Consider the following 22,200-nt stretch of genomic DNA (forward strand, 5'->3'; position numbering starts at 1 on the left):
AGACAGCATCATTACTCACCTTAGCCCACCACATGCTGTTGCTGCTGGTACATTTGCTGCACATGGCACTCCAAATGTAACTCATACACAAAGTCTTGATAGGTCGCAAGTCCAGCTTGTGTCCCACAGGAAATTAAAGGATCCACCTAACTTCAGGGGTGATGGCTCAGATTCTGTGACAGTGCGTGAGTGGGAAGACCTTATGAGGAACTACATTAGGAAAGGGGACATTGCGACAGAGCAACAAGCTGAAGAGATACTCATACACCTTAGAGGGAGAGCGAAGGACATTGTCAAGTTTGGGACAAGAAACTGCGGCATTGATATGATAAAGAATCCAGAGGCCATTTATGGTCTTTTACGCAAGCACTTTGATTCTGTCCCATGCTCACCTCTCCCATTGGCAGACTTTTACTCCACATTGCCCAAGGCTGATGAGGATGCATATGATTACTGGCTCAGGCTCAATCAGGCTGTAGACCTTGCTGTTGATCGGCTGAAAGAACAGGGCAAGTCATTTGAGTGCCCGAGCACAGAAGTGACACGCATGTTCATTAGAAACTGTCCCTCCAAAGAGCTTGCTTTGACTTTCAGATCAAAGACAATTGACAAGTGGTCTGCCGAAGAGGTTCAAGATGTGTTAGATGAATACCATTCTGAGATGTGTTTGAAATTGAATGCTTCTGTTGCAGCCCCTAATGAAAGATTAGCTGTGAACAAAGTGGAACTGTCTCGAGCCACAACATCACCAATGGAGACCCAGGATCACCAGCCACCTAAACCAAGTGAATCCACTGCTCTCGAACGTGTCATTGGCATGTTGGAGAGAATTCTGTCGGAGAGGTCAAATTCAGTGCAGTCCAAAATAAGCAACAAGAATATATCAAAACTGCCTAGAATTGTTGGCTTAAACAGCATGCCATGCACAGTCTGCGGTGAAGCTACACATTCTGGCTTTTCTCATTGCCGAGAACATAAGCTATGCTTTCAGTGTTATTCACCTGCTCACGCCAGGAACAGCTGTCCAGAGAGAAGAAAGTCTACTCCTTCCCATGTGTCGGAAAACTAGTAGATCTGCATCCAGGGGAGGACGGTGCAGATCCTGATTTTGACCCTCCCAATGATGCTTCAGATGATTTTCAGTCAGTTTACAGGTCTTTTACTTCTGTTACACCCTTGGATAAAACAGTCATATTTCAAAGTTTGCACAGGATTCAGAAATCAGACAGCTTGTTCTATACAACAGTCACTGCAACAGGAGGTGTCCTGTTAAGAGCCATGATCGACAGTGGCTCCATGGCATGCACATTGAGTGAATCTGCTGAGTCACATCTTCTAAAGCAAAATCCTGATATGGAGAGACATTCTGCTGATGACATCATCATAATTGGATGTGGTGGACAAAGTGTTGCTCCAAAAGCTCTGTACAATGTGGATTTGACTGTATATGATTGCAGGATGCTCATCCCAGTGCTTGTAGTCCCTGGTCAAACTGATGACATGATACTGGGCAGCAATGCCATTAAGGCACTCATTCAGTTTATGCGGAAGTCAGATAGCTACTGGCGGATAATGTCAGAACCCAGTGGTGCTGGAGATGACAATGTTCATCAATTCCTTTCTCTCATTTCTAATGCTGAAAGGTGGAGAGGTGAGACTGTACCTGACAAAATTGGGACATTAAGTTTAAAGCAGTGCATCTCATTGCAGCCACAATGTGAACATCTCGTTTGGGGCAAACTGCCGGAGTCGACAACCATATCAGTGGGCAGCACTGTGATTGTTGAACCAACCCAATCGAGGTGTAGGCCAAAGAATGTTTTGGTTGGCAGGGTCATCACACCCATGTGGGGAGACCGATGGCTACCCATGAAAATTATCAACCCTACTAGTAAAGTTGTGACGCTGAAGAGAAATACAAAACTTGCGGATGTATTTCCTTGTATCGCTGTGGAGGATCTGTCTAAGCCTGTTAGCATTCAGGCTCACTCTCAGTCTCTTCGTGACACTCCTTTAGCAAGGTCTGGTGAAGAGGTAAAAATGGTCTTGGAGACGCTTGGGCTGCAGGAGTTGGACCTGGATGCCTGTGAAGTGTCTGACCTATGGAAAGATCGACTTCTGCGACTCGTTGAAAGGTATGAGTCAATCTTTTCACGGCACAAGATGGACTGTGGGGAAGCCACTGACTTTGTGCATAAGATACATCTCGTAGATGACAAGCCATTTCGCCTTCCCTATCGCAGAGTGCCGCCAAGCCAGTATGAGAAATTAAGAACAGCTCTCAATGAGATGGAAGAGAAGGGCATCATTAGAAAATCTCACAGTGAGTACGCGTCACCTTTAGTCCTTGTTTGGAAGAAAAACGGTGATCTGCGCATTTGTACTGACTTCAGGTGGCTTAACGCAAGGACAGTAAAAGACGCACATCCGCTGCCTCACCAGGCAGATGCCCTCGCTGCTCTTGGAGGCAGTGTTTTCTTTTCCACTATGGACTTGACCTCTGGTTTTTATAATGTGCCACTATATGAAAAGCACAAGAAGTACACAGCTTTCTCCTCACCCTTTGGCCTCCATGAATACAATCGGATGCCTCAGGGCCTGTCGAACAGCCCAGCGACATTCATGAGAATGATGTTAGCTATTTTTGGAGATAAGAATTTTACCAGTGTTCTATGCTATTTGGATGACCTGATGGTTTTTGCACCTACGGAACACCTGGCTTTGGAGCGTTTGGAGATGGTCTTCTCTCGCCTCAAGAACCACAACCTCAAGTTGGCACCAAAAAAGTGCAACTTTCTGAAGAAATCTGTAAGATTTCTTGGCCATGTCATTTGTGAGTCAGGCGTTCAGACAGATCCTGGGAAGGTGGAAGCCATTGGTCGTGTACAGAAATCTGATCTGATGGAAAGTGACAGTGTTACACCATCAAAGAAGAAAATTAGGTCCTTCTTGGGCATGGTCCTTTACTACCAACATTTCATTGAAGATTGCTCAGCCAAGGCCAAACCCCTTTTCAAACTGACTTCAGACCAGAAAATTCAGGGCATAGCCCATAGAGGGAAGAAACTTCGCATGAGGAAGACTGTTGCTCCTGCAAAGCTTTCACCGGATGACTGGACTTCAGAGTGTCAAATTGCTTTTGACACCCTGAAGCATGATCTCATGCACAGTGTCACCTTAGCCCACCCCGATTTCAACGAGCCTTTCATTCTGGCTGTTGATGCGTCCTTTGATGGGATTGGTGCGGTTCTTTCTCAGGTTCCGCCTGGTGAAACAGTTGCAAGACCTGTGGCTTTTGCCAGCAAAACGTTGTCCAGGTCCCAATTGAACTACCCAGCTCACAAGCTAGAATTTTTAGCTTTGAAGTGGGCTATTTGTGAAAAATTCAGCCACTGGTTAAAAGGGAAGCATTTCATTGCATGGTCTGACAACAACCCTTTAACTTATGTTCTAACAAAGCCCAAGTTAGACGCATGTGAACAAAGATGGGTGGCCAAACTCGCAGCTTATGATTTTGACTTGAAGTATGTTCCAGGGACCAAAAATACTGTTGCTGATGCTTTAAGCCGTGAGCCATTTGTCCAGTCCTGCATATGCCATCGTCTCTGGAAAGAGCCCTACACATCTCTTTTGGAGGAGGTCAATGGAGTTGGCAGAGGTACTGTACGAGATGCTTTCCGCCTCACTACCAACTGCTTAGTTGTTGAGAGCCAAGCTACAACGGAGGGTGATCCAGCCTTGGTGCAAGATCCCCTCCACCCTTCTGGTGGCTCTATTAGTGCTGAAGAGGTATCAGCGGTTCTGGACGCTCATTGCAATGGTGGTGTTTCCCAACTGTCCTGTATTAGTCCTGCGTCACTCCAGCTACCCCAGGAAGATCCGTCCATAGTCATCCCACACAGTCAATTGTTGAACTTGCAAGAGCAAGATGCTACAGTCAGCAGAGTGCTATATTATGTGCAGAGACGCAGGAAACCTACTGCACGTGAGAGAGGGACAGAATCTGCTTGTGTACTTAGACTTCTTAGGCACTGGAAGAAACTGAAGATCAGGAATGGCATACTGTACAGAGTAAAGAGGCATCATCGTCTAAACAGAAACGTCTTCCAATTTGTCATCCCAGGTTCCCTGAAAAAGCAAGTTCTCCATGGTGTGCATGATGCAGCTGGTCATCAGGGTTGTGCAAGAACACTCTCTCTCGTCAGTGAAAGGTTCTTCTGGACAGGCATGAATACAGATGTCATGTATTATGTGAAGCACTGTAAAAGATGCATATTGGGAAAGACCCCTGAACCAGATGCTCGTGCCCCTCTGGAAAACATTCATACCTCAGAACCAATGGAACTGGTATGCATCGACTTTTGGACTGTAGAGTTGAGTGACAAAAAAACCATCGATGTTCTTGTCGTCACTGATCATTTTTCGAAAATGTCACATGCTTTCCCTTGTAGAAACCAGTCAGCCAAGCAAGTTGCTCGTCGCTTGTGGAATGACTTTTTCTGTGTTTATGGATTCCCCAAAAGAATCCATTCAGATCAAGGAGCCAATTTTGAGAGCAGGCTCATTAAGGATCTGCTTGAGATGGCAGGTGTGCATAAATCCCACACGACTCCATACCACCCCATGGGCAATGGGATCACTGAGCGCTTCAACAGGACTCTTGGAAGCATGATAAGAGCGCTTCCTGCCAAATGCAAGTCCAAATGGCCCCAGATGCTGCAAACATTAACGTTCTGTTATAATTGCACGGTCCATGAGACGACAGGGTTTGCTCCTTTTTTTCTGATGTTTGGGCGAGTTCCTCGTCTACCTATCGATGTCATGTTCCAACATGTTCTTGAAAATGATCGTGTTGTGAGCCACCATGAGTTTGTTCAGCATCTGAGGAGGGATTTGTCAGAAGCTGCGCAAATCGCTCGGAAGCATGCTCTCGGTGAACAGGATCGCCATGCCAAACTTTACAACCGCAAAATTAAGGGCTCACCTTTGGCTGTGGGTGACCGAGTGTTGTTGGCTAATCGGGGCGAAAAAGGGAAGAAGAAGATCTCCGACAAGTGGGATTCGACTCCGTTTGATGTTGTGTCAGTAAGGTCCAAAATCAATGTCTACCGAATCAAAGACATCTATACGGGCAGAGAGAAAGTTGTGCATAGGAACTTGTTGCTGCCTGTTGACTTTTTGATCCCAGATGAGCAGAATGGGAGCCAATTTTCCTCTGTTGTTTCACAGTCAGATGACGGTGTTTCAGACACTGTTCTAGTGCGCAGTAAAGAAGACTCTCATGCCCGCACCATGGTTTGGCTCATGCAGTCACCTGAAAATGACCAACTGGACAATGACAACACTCCAGATGGTTGTGTTGATGGCTCATTTGATGACTTGGGACACGACTTGCTGCCAGGGGAAGTGTCGACTGATAGTCATAAAGACTCTGCAAATCAGAACGGTACACAGTCAGACAATGGCACATCTCAGGGCCCAGTTCACAGCACACATTTAGGTGTTACGCACTCTGTCGCATGTAGTGAGCCTATGGGCACTGTCAGAGATAGATCAGGTGGAGTGGTTTGCACACAGCCTCAGAGCAGCCGAGCAATTTCAGTTTCCTCTAGATTTGGGAGAACCATCAGACCAACACAAAGGCTTATCTGTGAAATGTCAGACCAGAGAATTGTGGATAATGCTTCACCAGTTATGGGCTCTGTTCTTGGTTTTTTTAGACGTGCCCTAGTCATCTAGCTCTTTTGCTTGGGTTAGTTTCTGTACTTTGTTTATGGACTGGAACCTTATGGCCTTGTAAATTTAATTTTTGTTTATTCTTTTTCCCGGTATGGCCTGGTGAGCAAAGTAGTGCGAGTCTGTGTGAGGTGTAAATGGCATCTCTTTTTGTCTGTGATGAGTGTGGGACCTGGTACCATCCCATGCTCACACACTTCTTAGAGAAGATAATTTATTGTTGACGTTTCCGCACCAGTGCTCTAGACACGTTTTTTTTTTCTTTTCCATTTCATGTCTTATTTCTTCCTTGTACTACATACTGCCTTCCCATTTTAGCAGAATTTCAGGGGGGTGTATGTAACGGTGTACAATAGTTGTATTAATGTTATGTTATGAAATTCCTGCTAAATGGGTTTTGGCACCACCTGCTGGTTGGTCAGCGTATTACAGTTTCTGTATATATAGGTGATTCGGTGCAGTTTCGGCAGTAGAATGGTTGCATGCTGCCGTGGTGAGTACAGCCTTGTATGTTCAGCTCAGCAAAACTGCAAAAGCTATGTAAAGCGTTGTAGTGCTCGACTTTTGTCCCTATTGTGGTGAAATACATGTCACAGAGACCAGTATACTTAGTTGGGCTCTTCCAAGATGCTTTATTTAAAGAGTTATAAATTCGAAGCTAAACCTGAACTGAACTGTGCTAACAATAGCCTGTTTCCTTAGTTGTACGCTGACCGAGGTATGAACAGAAACTTATACTGTGGTTGCCATACTCATTACAGGTATGTTCTATTCGTGTTATGTATTTTCATGCTATGAATGAGCACAGCAATGCTAGCTGGTTTAACTAGCTTATTTTTAGTTCACCATGTGGGTTGGGTGCCATATTTTGTGTTCGCCGCCAGATGGCACTATTTCATATTTTACCTTTTTGTTGCTCTAATTTAAAAAGGGATGATGTAGCTGTAAAATATAGTTCATATTGATACTGTGACAATTGACCCTGATGTGAATGTAAAATGTAGACTTGTATAAATCTTTTAAAAAAACTGAATATAATATAGAAACACAAGCACTTCTACCACTATACGATCGTAGCAATTTGTAAAGGTAATTGTATTATTTTCACGAATTATATGTCTTGTCATTGATTTATTGTGGAGATGTATCTAGACTACTGTAGTCTCAGGCAGTAGAATGGTTGCATGCTGCCGTGTTGTACGCTGACCGAGGTATGAACAGAAACTTATACTGTGGTTGCCATACTCATTACAGGCTAATAAAAACTGCATCATCCCAATCCGGTGTCCATCACTGACCAGGGCAGACGAACACCCAATAGGGAGGGTCACATATATATATATATATATATATATATATATATATATATATATATATATATATATATTCAGTCACAGCTGCTCAACATCCTGTCCTATATTAAGTGCACTCCTTAGGTGCAGACGTACGGCGTCACATTAATGTCAAAACTCCTGCGCAGGGCCCATGGCTGCTTCTGTAAGCGAATTCTATTGGCTGATGCCTCCTGGGGGCGTGGCTGACCGCGCAGTATGAAAAGCCCCTTTCCAGAAGACAAACATAGCGGAAGACTAACAACAGCAGGTGATTGAGGTTAAAAGCACTATGTCATCTGCAAACATCATGGTCCATGGAGCCTCCTGCCTGACCTCATCTGTCAACCTGTCCATTGACCTCACCATTGCAAACAAGAAGGGGCTCAAAGCTGATCCCTGATGTAACCCCACCTTCACCTTGAAACCATTTGTCACTCCAACTGCACACCTCACCACTGTCTCACTATCCTCATACATGTCCTGCACCACCCTAACATACTTTCAGCTACACCTGACTTCCTCATACAGTACCACAGTTCCTCTCTCGGCACCCTATCATATGCCTTCTCTAGATCCACAAAGACACAATGTAGCTCCTTCTGACCTTCTCTGTACTTCTCTACCAACACTCTCAACACAAAAATTGCATCTGTGGTACTCTTTCTGGGCATGAAACCAAATATAGGGAATATAGGCTAGGGAATATAATGAGGGTCTTGAGATGGGACTGGCTCAGTCCCTGGCAGTCTAGTCATGCCTCTATGCTGTAGTACTCACTTTGTCGCATATTGGATAATATATACTTTATGCTACTATGAAGAGCAGCATGCAGAATAAAGTGTATACTGGTGCAGCATGCAATATACAGCATATGCTAATTCAAACACAGCCCGTGAGCCAGTAATGGTGCACACCACTGAAGGGTCAAACAAGCATCACAGAATGAGCTCCTCTATTATTGCTACTGTTGTTTGTGTTAACTGTTAATGCTAGACTTCATGTTAGAAAACGTGCCTTTACAAGTTAAGAGAGCTCTACATACTTTCATGGTTCTGTTTGTGATGGGAAACATTAACTAGTACTCTACCATGGTTTGGATAGTTCTGGGTTCGGATTTGTAACTACATTGTGCTGCTCTTTACCAGAAATGTTATAAAGGAGGAGACAGGTCACTGGTTAAAAATGCATGGGAGAGCATGTAACACTCAATATGGCCTCTCTTTATGGAAAAATAAAATCACTAAATAAGAGCCAATCGGCTTGTTGGAAAAGCTGCAAGCAGGACAAGCTCCCTTCATAAGTGCAGCAGAAGAACAACCTGAAAAACTAAGGCTTTCAGTGTGTAATTAGAGCCAAATGCCACAAACTATGAGCTTTGCCAGTAATTTAAAATATGTTTTTGACCTACAGTTGAGCTCTTCCTATTCAAAGAGACAGAAGCCTGGTCTCGACTACATGATTTATACATTTGTTTCATAGTAGCTACCAAATAATTCCTAGCAGTTACAAAATAATATGTTTTAAGATGTTATTTGTTTTTTGTATATGTTTAAGATGTTAGTTTAAATTTAACTAATAAGCATTTGTAAAAGAGGTGGACAATATGACTGGGGCTGAAAATCAAATGGCTCCCTGCTCCCTACATAGTGCACGACACAGGAATTTTCAAACTGGCTCCAGCACCCCAACAGTGCATAATTCAGCTAAAATATAGTCATTTGGGATTCAGCCACATCTGTGCTTGACAAATAGGGCATTATTTGGCTGTAGAAGCCAGAATTTTAAAACTTACAAAGCACACTATTTAGGCATTAGAGGGCCATTTGAGATTCAGCCTACATTTTAGTGCTGTTGTAATAATTTTTTTATTATCTGATGCTCAATATGCTTTTCTGAGCATTTCATGGATATTGTCTGTATTTTAATGAACACTTTGCAACTGCACGTTACATTACGAGACCATAATTAGTCCTGTGGAACTGGGTTTAGTGCAGTACAGTATGCAAAACGTTAGGTTTTTGATGGCTTAATGTGGCACCATGAGTGCATGTTCTGTGCATCAAACTTTTGTGATGTGTATTGTGTGGCATGAACATGTCTACGTATCGTGATCTTTTTTTGCCATATTGCGCTCCCCTAATTTGTATCTACTGAGGACAATAGTTCAGTTGTTTTATGTGTCATAACTGAGCATCAGTCGGTTTACTGTAGAGACACTTACTGATATCCACAAGGTGAAGACAGCCGTTTTACTTACTATGAGCGTTATTTACTGGTCAATGTATGTTGCTAAAGTTAAAATAGCAGAAAATCTGAAAATCTAATTTCTCTTTAGGTTCTATTTTCCTTACAATGTCCTGCATGTATCATGAATGAGTTTAAATATATATGTATATATATATATATTGTAGCGTCCTGCTACTGGCAAACTCTGCAGGGGTGGCTGGCAGATGGCTTCACATACAAGCTCACGGAGCGTGCCTGCCCCCCAACAAAGGGATTTGTTATGTTTAATGCTGTGGGGGTCAACATGGGGGTTGAGTATGTGGCTAGTGGTGACACCAATTCCCCTTTAAACTTTACGGGCCCGTATTAAGGCAAGCACTCCAGTTTCTCACTCTTCAACTACATATTAGTTTCACAGTAGTTGCAGCATAATCCCCAACAGGTCTTAACAGCTGAATAATGAGGTAAATGTAACCCAAAAAAGCAGGACAGAGAAGACGAAGCTCAGCTGCTTATTCCAACTTTCCGTTCCACCTTAAACGGCGCTCAACTGTACCCGCACCAGCATGGACCTGCCGCCCTGTACCCAGAGTAACGTGTTGTACCTGATGCTGCTTCACGGTTTGAAAGCCCCCTCTGAGCTGAAGAACAAGCCAGCCGTTTGGGTATGGACATCTGTGCTGGTCTGCCATGCTGTCTGCACTCATCTTTCCCGCGTACCATGATTTTCTCCTTTTACCGCACTGCTCTTTCTCTGTCTCTGAGCTGAACGCCCTGCAGGAGTCTCAGTGACAGTCCTCACTGCTGTGTGCGTGTGTGGTGGTGCTTTTCTCTCTGCCGTGTAGAAACATATTCATACAGGGCAGGGATGCAGACACAGTGGCTCCGGGCAGCCAGTTAAGGGCGAGATATCTGCTCTTTAACACTGTTTCGCCGGGTATATTAATGCGTTGGGGAGAGCTTTAACGCCGCAGGGCTCAAAATTACTGTTGTTTTTGTTTCATTGTAACTTGAAATCGTCACTTCTGCGCCGAAGCTCATCACTGTGCTGTTTCTCGCGTCGCACTTCTTCTCATCGCTAAACCGGTTTCGAAGGAAGCGGCGCACATCTTGTAACGGACACTCCGTGTCGCCCCCTACTGTGTTGGAGACCGATGAAGCGACAGCAAGTTACAGACATCCCAACTTGCAAAATTTTATTTCAGGAAGACACTTCTACCAACACCCCCACCCAAAAAAAAAAAATACAATACATCTTATGCAACAAACATAACTTTAAGCGCCACAAACTTACAGAACTTCTTTTTTACAGCAAAGGCTTCGACATTAGCCCCCTAACTTTCTACATCACAAATCGGAAACACCAGTAGCAGTTTCATAAACTTGCACAGCTCCACGAATCTTCAAATCTTACTTGCCCTGAGCTCACAGATCGGACCTTCGACAGTTTGGACTCATCAACTGGTAAATGTCTGTAATGTGGGCCCATTGCTTCCAGGATAGTTCAGACATAATCTAGGACTTCCAAGTGGAGTTTTTCTCTGGCATCTGCTTTCTGGGTTGCTTGCTTCCAGTTCCTGCAGTGCATTCTCTCTCAATATTCTGGGAACGACTCTGGGAACGCTCTCTGTTTTGCATGCGCTTCATGAATATGCACACGAGGGGAGCGCCGCTCTCTCCCTCTCCCTCTCCCCCTCTTTCCCACACGCGATTGGGGGGAAAGGTCTGTGTCGCCTGCGCGCGCGTTTGTGTGTTCACTCTTGGGCCACAACTTCTGGATTCGGGGCATCAGGGAGACACTATTGATATGCGGGAGACTCCCGCGTCTTCCGGGAGACTTGGTATGTCTGAAGTTAACACATCTGCTACAGAGAACACACTGCAGCACATTTTAATACACGATTGCTGCTTATTTGCTGAAATTAACATGGTGGGAAAAAAACCTGTAAAATGTGGCCTGTGCTAATGTTCTATAAGCTACAAAGACGTCAACTATTGAGACTAGGAAACTGGTATAAGTTGTGGTAGTAACTCTGTTGAGAATGATGAGTGAGCATACAGAGAGGAGGTGCAGCGGCGAACTGGTCCAGAACCAGCAACCTGTCTCTGAATGAAGACAAAACTAAGGAGATGGTTGTTGACTTCCGAAGAGTACGAGGTGACCAACTCCCCCATTGAACATCACTGGCTCTATTGTGGAAATCGCCAGGAGCACCAAGTTCCTCGGTGTCCACATCACAGAGAACCTCACCTGGTCCCTCAACGCCAACTCTACAGCCAATAGAGCCCAGCAGCGCCTCTACTTCCTGCAGAGACTGAAGAAGGCTCATCTACCCCCTCCCATCCTCACCATGTCATCAAGGGAGACTGTGGAGACCACAAGACCCTACAGTGTGTAGTGAGAACAGCTGAGAAGATCATCAGGGTCTCTCTCCCCTCCCATCATGGACATCTACACCACACGCTGCATCTGCAAAGCCACCAGCATTGTGGACGACCCCATCCATCCCTCACACAGACTTTTCTCACTGCTTCCGTCTGGCAGAAGGTACCGGAACGTCCATGCCACCACTGCCAGACTCTGCAACAGCTTTGTTCCCCAAGCGATCATGTTTTTGTACTCACAACTGAACTGAAAGCCCCCCTCACACACACATTCTACACTCACACACTCTCCTCGTTTGATGCTCTTTTGCATCAAAACTTGCTGGAACTTGCTGCTAATACAGTGTGTACACTTTGTTTACTCAAGTACCATGGATATCTGACCTCAGGACCTGCTGTGCTCATGTATTCACAGATCACAGCATGTTAAATAATCTTTGTACCTTATTTCACAACGCTACTTCATACTCAGAAATGAGTGCTGTGTTGGCGCTGCACTGTCCTGTGTCTAATCTCTGTTTTATTAATCGTATTTATTGTACTGTTACTAGTCAATTTTTTTGCACACTTACATCTGCATGTTGCACTTTGTACTGCTTATTCTGTTTCATGTGTTCCTTGGAGGAACGTAATTTCACTCCACTGTGTGCTTGTACATGAATGGAATGACAATAAAAGCCTCTTCACTTGACTTGACATGAAGCCTTACTTCTGCCGCCCTGAGGCCGACCAGAGCTGCGTCTCTGGTTAGTTAAGAATACCAAAGACAGAAGCTCACACATCGTTGGTGAAGCAGGTTAAACGATGAGCTCTCCCTGAATTTGTATTTGAACATCTATTTTTACCCTAACAGATAGCATACGTAGTTTATCATCAGGGACCTCCCAGAATCTTTATTTTGAAACATTCAAGGGGGTCCAAGTCAATTAGGGGGTCCCAGACCTCCTAGTGCCCCCTGTATTTCACACCTTGGCATAAACCAACAAATCGTTGCTGTCGGAAGAAAACCTTGTATCTCCATTTTTGGCATTTTGGCATTTTTCAGTTTTTGACATAATTTGAAAGTATCTGTTACTCTTTACATTGTTTGTAAATTTTTTGATGAGGGGCCTAAAAGAAATTACCCAAAATAACATGGGAAAAATTCTGGTTCCATTGACTTACATTGAAGGTCATGTATGTTTTTTCCTTCTCCTGTAAAGTTACTATTTTGGAGATACAAGTTTTTCTTCCGACAGCAGTGAAATGTTTTGTCTTTGAGCTGAAAATCACACCAGACTTTTTTTTTCTGGGTGGAGTGATAATCTAGTAGTGCTATAGAAATAAAAAAAAATATATATGCCTGAAAAGGTGTATGTGTACACACACACACACACACACACCCAATATATATATGAAAGTGGGTAGCAAAGGTTCAAGGCGAGGGTCTTTGCTCTAGATTCATCACCACTGCTCGATGCTCCTCCGGCCAGGGTACCAGTTTGGTACAGTCCGAACTGAGGCAAGGTCTCCTGTGCTGCGGACCAGTGGTGCAATCTCCTGCAGCAATCAAAAGAACATGCTATTTCAGATTTTAAAGGAATTTAGATATTTTGCTTTCATTATCATTGCCAGTATCTGAATCAGCTACAGTGCTTTTCAGTAACGTACTATTCATGTAGTAGAAAAAGTTGATAGTATTTGATCCAGAACTTTGCTGTTCAACCAAGACTATTAGTGACTACTTCAGGATGGAGCTGATATCTTCAGGTAGGTCACAATAAGCACGTCGTCCAGCCAGAAAGTAAGGTAAAAAAAAAAGAAAAATAACCCTTAACATTTGCACTTTACTGTTTTGTTGTTACAGGAGTGTTTAAATAGGCATCACTGAGAAAATAAAAAAACATCAACAAACACAGAAACGTCATTAAATTCATTAAAGTGTTTTATTGCCATTAAAAGGAGCATTTCTGCCGAGAGTGGCAGAGTCTGTGTGTCAACAATGTAACTAAAAGCACAAAAACCCTATATAATCTCTGTATGATCTCTTTTCTGTGTTTTGTAAAAAATGGTACAGTACAATCTGGGCCTAATGGTCTGAAAAACATGGTGGGGAAAGCTGTACATCACTGTTGCAATGTTCACTGCCATATTTAACAAGACACAGTCATATACCAACCAAGAAACCAAACTAACCAAGTGGCACAACCGTTATACGGATTTAGTGATTTCCATTAATCCCAAGCAAATTTGAACTTCACATCTTTCATTTTGTCTTTGTACACAGCATCGAATCTCTCTGTTTGGGCCTCCGTGAAAAGGTTCTTCCAGTCTCCAACAACTCCTGACAAACAACACAAGTGGTTAAAGGTTTGTTCCAGAAGCTCAACAGCTGCAGGAATCCGGAGAAAAAAACTTTATTTACTCTATTCCACATGGAGGTTTACCTTTCCTGAGAAACTCTGATTTCTTCTGGTCCATGAACTCTTCCGGGACCAGAGAGTAGTTGGACATCTTGTTCTGCCTCATGTTTTTGAACAGGCAGTTTTCGGCTATTTTCTCAATCACTTCTGGACTCAGAGATTTTCCAAGAAACTGGCCAATTCTCGAGACAGATCCTTTCAAATCCTGTAGTTTATACAGTTATGATGACATAAACAGTCTCTGAGATGTTACTTCATGCTTTAGAGGACCAAGTATGTGCACATGTAATACATCACACTGTTAGGAAAATAACTGTTGGTAATACAGTATAAAACTGCATTAATAGATACATACATACACATATATGCAATATGAACTCACTTGTATCAGTTCCTCATAGGCAACATAGAAAATGTGCTCTTGATCTTTAGCATTCAGCCATCCCTTCACATGATCAAACCATGAGCCAAACATTACTGCGAACATTGAAAACGCTAATATTAATGTGGGCAAAGGTAAATACACAAGCAGCTATAGTATAATCAGAGACCTTGTAGAGAGGAGAATTTCCACTCTGCAATGTCTTCCGGTTTCCTCAAACGCTAGAGGGCGCTCCCGAATGAGTCCAAAACGAATGGGTTGATATGGAGCATTTTATCAAAATTATAGTTTATAAATGCTTAAACATTTTAATGTAAAAGAATGCAATCGCTTCCTGAACACTGAATATCATAAAACATTTTAACAGGGCTGTTTTATTGTTAAGAGCTTTTAAACTCGAGCTATAGGAGTTTAAAACGCCGCCTCATATATATACCTCATATATATATATATATATATATATATATATATATATATATATATATATATATATGTACATATACATATATATATATATATATATATATATATATATATATATATATATATATATATATATATATATATATATACACACACACACGCCTGTGAGCGGAAACAGCCAATCAGCTGCTCCGCTCGCCCATCAATCATCACGCTCTAGCAGTAAAGCCCGCCTTCTGCTGCCCACAACCCGTTTGCTGTTAAAAAAAAGGAAATATGTCAGTGAGTTTTCTTCGCTTTTTTTAGTGAAATACATCGTTCTTCTTTCTAAAATGAAAGAAACGTTCTGGGCGAGTGATTAGAAACGATTTTAACTTTTCGTTTTTAGCCGTTGAGCTCCATTCACTCCCATTCATTGAGGACTCACTCTCGAGCGCCCTCTGCTGGTTAGCAGTCCTGTTTTTTGATATTACGGGGTTAGGCCAGGCTCCTCATAAATCGGCTCTGGTGTTATCAGTTCTGTGAAGAATAAACGCAGGAAGCAATACTCCGAATGAAATCTATTACAGTAACAAAGACAGAATGGCAATTTACTGTCATCTTACAAGTACAGCTAAATTTGGTTTTGTGATCTTCAATGTTTTCTCTGTCTGTCCACACTGGAATCTCATCTGAAGCAACCGAGACGATGCATGCAATTTATTACATATAATTAAACTGCTTGATAGGTGTGAGTTGTGAAATGGTAGATGAATAGAATTCAGACCTATACTTTACACTTCAACCTTTGTGGTGTGATGAAGACCTTGCAACCATGACCTGGAAAGTTAAACGTGTGGGGAAAGTATGACGTGAAGCCTTACTTTTTCCACTGAGAAACTTTTCCATGAACTCATCTGCAGTGCCTGGATTCACCATGTAGGAGGCCATTGCATAGTAGTGGAAGGAAGACGTGAACACGTCCTTGGGATTTCGCATTACATAAATGACCTGGAAAATTATTCAAGAGTTAATTGCTTTCCTTTTGAGCTGTAAGCCCATGTGACTAATGTGGCTAAAGGTCCAGAATCCTGCTCTGAATATTAGTTTTTGGAAGGAGGCCTGTGTGCAACCTACCCTGATCTCAGCTTAAGCTTAAGACACATGGGATCGAGTGTAGTTTAGTGGGCGTGTTGGCAAAAATAAAAAGTATAAACATCCCTCCATCTGCTGTTCATCTCTTACAGTGGTGCTGCAGTCTCTAGAGTGAAATATTTATGAAATAAAGACCACAAAACCCCCCAGTCATGATGTATCTTGAAGGTTGGAGGGACTAAAAACAATAAACAGATACATAAGGGTGTGTTGTTTGAATTGTTTTTATCCCCTCGATAACTGGCTAATGCAGAAGAAAGCCAGATAGGTAACATGTCAGCCAGGAAGACGAATATCACATCTGTGATCATATTATGTATTTGCATAATGCATGATAGGTACTGCAGTGAGAGAACATCACGGGGCGAAAACACAAACAGAGATGTAGTGCTGCACTAAATAAAATACATTATACAAAAAAATCAGTTATTAAACTCAAGGAGAGAGGAGTGTCTGCAGTCAACTGACCACTCAACAATGAACTCACCTTTGGCTTCACTTTGAAATATGACTCGTTCATCATATAATGGTGAAAGTGGGTGGCAAAGGCTCGAGGCGAGGGTCTCTGCTCCAGATTCAGCAAAACTGCTCGATGCTCTTCCAGCCAGGGTACCCTGTCCCAGTTTGGTACAGTCCGAACTGGGGTGAGATCTCCGGCACTGAAGATCAGTGGTATGATCTCCTGCAGCCATGTCGTACCTACAGCAACCAAAAAAACCTGCTAATTCACCCAGTAATGTGGTTCAGTTGGAGTACATTTATTTCAGAACATTAAAGGTCTTCTTTCTCGGCTGCAGCAAGTGGTAAACCTGCGGTGCTGCTAGTGCAGTGAATAAAAGCCTCAGGCTACGTTCCTGCAGAAACACATCCGAAACAGCTACAGTGCTATTAGACTTTAACATACTATTCATGTGGTATAAACGGTAACATGATCTGACCCACTTTCTCCAGATGCATTTCACATCACACCCCTTTCAATGACATCGTAATAATTGATACACGCAAAAATGTTGAAAAACCATGAAAAAAATAATCTCTTTGGTGGATGGGGTTGTGTTCTTACCGGACTTCGGGTATGTCACAATAAGCACGTCGTCCGGCCGGAAAGTGAAGTCCTCATAGTATTTCAGGCTCTCAGGAGGATGGAGGTGATTAGGGACGTAAACCCCTTTGTATTCATCATATAACTCCGCTTCTGTCATTCTCCTACAGCTCACTCAGAACACTGAGAGGCAGGGAGGGTTAATAATACATAAACTTATTTGAACTTCGACCGGTCTACTATCTCCCCCGTCACTGTTTTATCTCTCCTCTCTCTTCTCCTCTTTCACACTGAATAAATGAGTCATGATACAAATGTGGCATCTTTTAGCAAGAACTGTATTGATGTTAGGCATGCGATTAGGACTGCCAGCTCAGTCCTTTGAATATCCTGGACATTCAACCAGTGGATTGATTTTTTTTTGTTTTGTTGTTGTTGGCTAAATTCAGTGCATAGGTGGCCCCATTCATTCTGTAGTCAAGGCTGGACAGATTCCAGTTCAGCTGCAGAACATAACATTCTCACTTGTGACACTGCAGCTCTGCCTAGTGTCTAAACATGTCACCAGCAGTGCACCTTTCCCAGACACTTGTGCCTATGTTGATTAACATTTGAACCAATCACACCCAGTCTTTGTATAAAAGCAGGTTTGAAAGGTTTGTCAATGTCAAGCAAAAGCAGCATAAAAAATGCTAATATTTGAAAACTTGGATTCCTGGACATTTTGCACACCGGAATGGATTTATTTTTCCTTCTTTATAGATAATTGGTTACGATTTGAGGGCAAGCCTGGTCTTATAGGTAGGGATGGTGTTCACCCCACGCGGGAGGGTGCTGCCTTACTTTCGTGCAGCATAGCACATAGTCTTTTAGTTAGTCGGCAGAGTAGTGTAAACCGCTGCTGACAATCCAGAGCCAGGACCAGGCCGCAGACAGACAGGCTAAACCGACCGTCTGCGATCCGCCTTGAGGCGTCACCTAAGATTAACCTTATTGAGACTGTGTCTTTGCCCCGAATTAAAACTAAATTTAATCACAGAAAAACTCAATCAGTCCGCTTAAATAACCTTATCAACATATATCCATGTTCTGATGATGGCACTAACACCTTCAATCTAAAACTTGGACTACTTAATATAAGATCATTAAACTCTAAAGCAGTCGTCGTAAATGAAATTATAAGCGATCATAAATTTGACTTTTTTTGTCTTACTGAAACGTGGGTTAGACCAGATGAATATTTAGCTTTAAATGAAGCCACGCCTGCAGGCTATAATTATGCACATAGGCCAAGACTAACAGGCAAGGGAGGTGGAGTCTGTGTAATATACCAAAATACTCTCGATTTTAGTCAGAAACAATGCGACACTTTTACTTCCTTTGAGGTCCTCTCTATTCACGTCACAAATCCGGTCACAAAAAAGAAGGCGTTCTCATTATTTAACATTTACAGACCACCAGGGTCATACTCTGAATTTATAAAAGAATTTAGTGACTTCGCTGCAAACCTGGCTGTGTGTAATGATAAAGTAATAATTGTAGATTTTAATATTCACTTTGAGAAGGTAGACGACCCATTAAAAAGGGCATTTACCTCAATCCTAGACTCTGTTGGTTTTACCCAAAATGTAACAGGGCCGACACACTACTGTAGTCATACGTTAGATTTAGTTTTGACACTAGGTCTTAACATAGACAAGCTTAATATCCTACCGCAAACCACAGCGATCTCTGACCATTACTTAATTTCATATGAGCTACGATTTAGCCATAACATATATACGTCCCCTCGTTATTCAACAAAGCGCACAATAAAACCTTCTACTGCCCTACAATTTATAGAAAATCTCCCAGAGTTATCAACCCCAGTCTCCACTCCATCAGATCCAATTGAACTAGATTTACTAACCGATTATTTAGAAAATACCTTACGATCCACCTTAGAAAATGTGGCCCCACTTAAAATAAAAAGAATAAGGCAGAAAAAGTTCACCCCGTGGTACAACGATAAAACCCGGACCTTAAAACAAACAGCTCGGAAATTATAGCGGAAATGGCGTCATACCAAACTAGAAGCGTTCCACACTGCCTGCAAGGACAGCCTTATAGAGTATAGAAATGCTCTCACTGAAGCTCGCTCAGCATATCTGGCCTCGCTGATCGAGAATAATATCCTAGAGTTCTGTTTAATGTGATTTCCCAAATCACACAAAATCAGGCAGGTAATGAACCAGAAATCCCAGCAACTCTCACCAGTGAAGTTTTTATGGACTTCTTTAATAATAAAATTGATAATATTAGACAACAAATTCAACCCACAGTATCAAATTCAAATCCAGCTTTGCTGCCATCTGACTTGGCTGATATAGAACAAAACACAGCTGTAGAAAAGAGTCTGGAAACCTTTTACCCCCTCCCACAGCTGGAGCTAGAGAAGATTATCTCATCTGCAAATTGCACAACCTGCACACTCGATGCAATTCCATCAAAATTACTCAAAGAAGTACTGCCAGTTATTATAAACCCTATCTCAACTATTGTAAACTCATCCCTTAGTCTGGGCCATGTACCCAAAGCTTTTAAACTCGCTGTTATCAAACCTCTGATCAAGAAACCAAATCTTGATGTCACCGTTTTGTCCAATTACAGGCCTGTTTCTAACTTACCGTTTATATCTAAGATCTTAGAAAAAGCTGTGGCCCAACAACTTAGTTCATATCTACACAAGAACCATATATATGAAAAATTTCAGTCTGGATTCAGGCCACACCATAGCACTGAGACGGCTCTAGTTAAGATAACTAATGATCTTCTTCTTGCCTCTGATCAAGGTTACATATCTCTCTTAGTGCTACTTGACCTTAGCGCGGCTTTTGATACAATAGACCACAATATTCTCCTAGAAAGGTTAGAAAACATGGTTGGAGTCACAGGGACGGCCCTATCATGGTTCAGATCTTACCTATCAGAACGTTATCAGTTCGTTAGGGTAAACAATTTATCTTCCACTTATTCAAAAGTGAGATTTGGAATTCCGCAGGGGTCTATATTAGGACCATTACTATTTACACTATACATGTTACCGTTAGGCACAGTTATAAGTAATCATGGCGTAAACTTTCATTGTTATGCAGACGATACTCAACTGTACATATCAGCCAAGCCTGATGACCAATACAGGTTAAAGAAAATGGAGGACTGTGTAAAAGACGTGAAAGGCTGGATGTCACGCAACTTCCTCCTATTAAACAGTAACAAAACAGAGGTTCTCCTTCTGGGTCCAAAATTAGCAAGAAGTAAATCACCAGATTTAATCTTAAATCTCGCCGACTTTCCAGCCGCACCTGGACTAGCAGCAAAAAATCTCGGCGTTATAATTGATTCAGATTTATCATTCGATCAACACACAGGCAGCATCACTAGGACAGCTTTTCTACATTTTCGCAACATTGCCAAGATCAGAAATGCCCTATCCCTGCGTGATGCAGAAACACTAGTACACGCCTTTATTACTTCTAGGCTAGACTACTGTAAAGCACTACTGTCAGGATGCACGAGCAGGAATTCAAACAAACTCCAACTAGTCCAAAATGCCACAGCTAGGGTCCTCACTAAAACTAGAAAATTTGAGCATATTAGTCCAGTGCTATCATCACTTCATTGGCTACCTATTAAATTCCGTATTGATTATAAAATCATTTTACTGACTTATAAAGCCCTACATGGTCTTGCCCCTGAATACCTGCAAGACCTTATTTCTCATTATGAGCCATCACGACCACTCAGATTCCAGAGCGCTGGCTTATTAATAGTTCCTAGAATTCAGAAGGTTTCATCTGGGGGAAGAGCTTTTTCTTATAAAGCCCCCAAACTCTGGAATGATCTTCCAGAAACTGTTCGGGACTCAGACACAGTCTCAATCTTTAAGACTAGGCTGAAAACACACTTGTTCAGTTTAGCTTTTGGTAGGTAATGTTCCCCCCCTAGATAAAGGCAGCAGATCCAGGGGTCCATGGACACAGGGAATTATAGTAAACTGAGACGCTGGTGCTGTCGTCCTGCTGCTCGCACGCGGTCACTCAAGTTTGTGGACGGTGGAGCGGAGGGATGCCGAACTGTTTCAGAGTGCTCTCGTGTCTGTGTGTCCTTCTGGTTCTCTCCTTTTAGTTAAGCTGTCATAGTCAGATCTGCCGGGGTCATTAGCCACACTCTGTAAATGTTTACATTCCCTGTTTATGTACAAACGGATAGAACAAAACTAATTCCATCTCCCTGCTTTTTTTTTTTCCGAGTATACAACCGCCCACATGTCCGGCTGGACACTGAAGGACGACTGACTGCCGAGCCCCCCTGCTACCCACTTCAGACCAGCTGCCCACGCCTCAGCTACCACCAACCTCCTTGGATGAGCTGCCCACCCTACCCTGATGTTCTCATAGACTCCTAGATATTCCTAATATCAATATTACTGCTATTAATATTAGTAGTATAATCACTTGTAGGTAGTTTGACCAGAGGAGGATGGGTCCCCCCTGGTGAGCCTGGTTCCTCCCAAGGTTTCTTCCTCAGTTCTGAGGGAGTTTTTCCTTGCCACTGTTGCCACGGCTTGCCCACTGGGGGGTTTCTGTACATTCTGTACATTCTTTCAGTCCTGTGGAAACTTTGTCTTTTCTGAAATCCTGTAAAGCTGCTTTGTGACAACATCCGTTGTAAAAAGCGCTATACAAATAAATTTGATTTGATTTGATTTGGACAAGCATCCAAGAAGGTAAACATCCATCCATCCATCCATCCATTATCTTCCGCTTGTCCGGGGTTCGGGTCGCGGGGGCAGCATCCTAAGCAATGAAGCCCAGACCTCCCTTTCCCCAGCCACTTCCACCAGCTCTCCAAGGGGGATTCCGAGGCGCTCCCAGGCCAGCTGGGCGATATAGTCGCGCCAGCGTGTCCTGGGTCTTCCCCGGGGTCTCCTCCCAGGTGGACTCGCCTGTGACACCTCCCGAGGGAGGCGTCCAGGAGGCATCCTAACCAGATGCCCGAACCACCTCAGCTGGCTCCTCTCGACGTGAAGAAGCAGCGGCTCTACTCCGAGTCCTTCCCGGATGACTGAACTTCTCACCCTATCTCTAAGGGAGA

General features: G+C 43.0%; 2 protein-coding genes across 3 annotated transcripts in view; both read right to left on the reverse strand.

Moving 5' to 3' along the window:
* The window catches only part of wu:fj29h11 (protein NO VEIN), a 97,073-nt gene extending 86,688 nt beyond the window's left edge, over positions 1-10,385 (reverse strand). Inside the window, exon 1 of one of the 2 annotated variants that reach the window (XM_017686659.2) lies at positions 9,902-10,385. In XM_017686659.2, the coding sequence (XP_017542148.1) occupies positions 9,902-10,019 (118 nt within the window). In that variant the 5' untranslated portion in view covers positions 10,020-10,385. The remainder of the gene's footprint in view (positions 1-9,901) is intronic. The other variant, XM_017686661.2, reaches the window with a different exon arrangement.
* A 3,202-nt stretch (positions 10,386-13,587) lies between these two features.
* Positions 13,588-17,253, reverse strand: LOC108413941 (sulfotransferase 2B1-like). Its single transcript, XM_017686658.2, has 6 exons — positions 17,086-17,253; positions 16,510-16,721; positions 15,752-15,878; positions 14,466-14,560; positions 14,108-14,288; positions 13,588-14,004 (listed from the first exon to the last, which is right to left on the reverse strand). The coding sequence occupies exons 1-6, from the start codon at positions 17,222-17,224 to the stop codon at positions 13,895-13,897; spliced, it is 864 nt and encodes a 287-aa protein (XP_017542147.1). The 5' UTR covers positions 17,225-17,253; the 3' UTR covers positions 13,588-13,894.
* Between the last annotated feature and the right edge of the window lie 4,947 nt (positions 17,254-22,200).

The sequence above is a fragment of the Pygocentrus nattereri genome, chromosome 13, assembly GCF_015220715.1.
Source record: "Pygocentrus nattereri isolate fPygNat1 chromosome 13, fPygNat1.pri, whole genome shotgun sequence".
Lineage (NCBI taxonomy): Eukaryota > Metazoa > Chordata > Actinopteri > Characiformes > Serrasalmidae > Pygocentrus > Pygocentrus nattereri.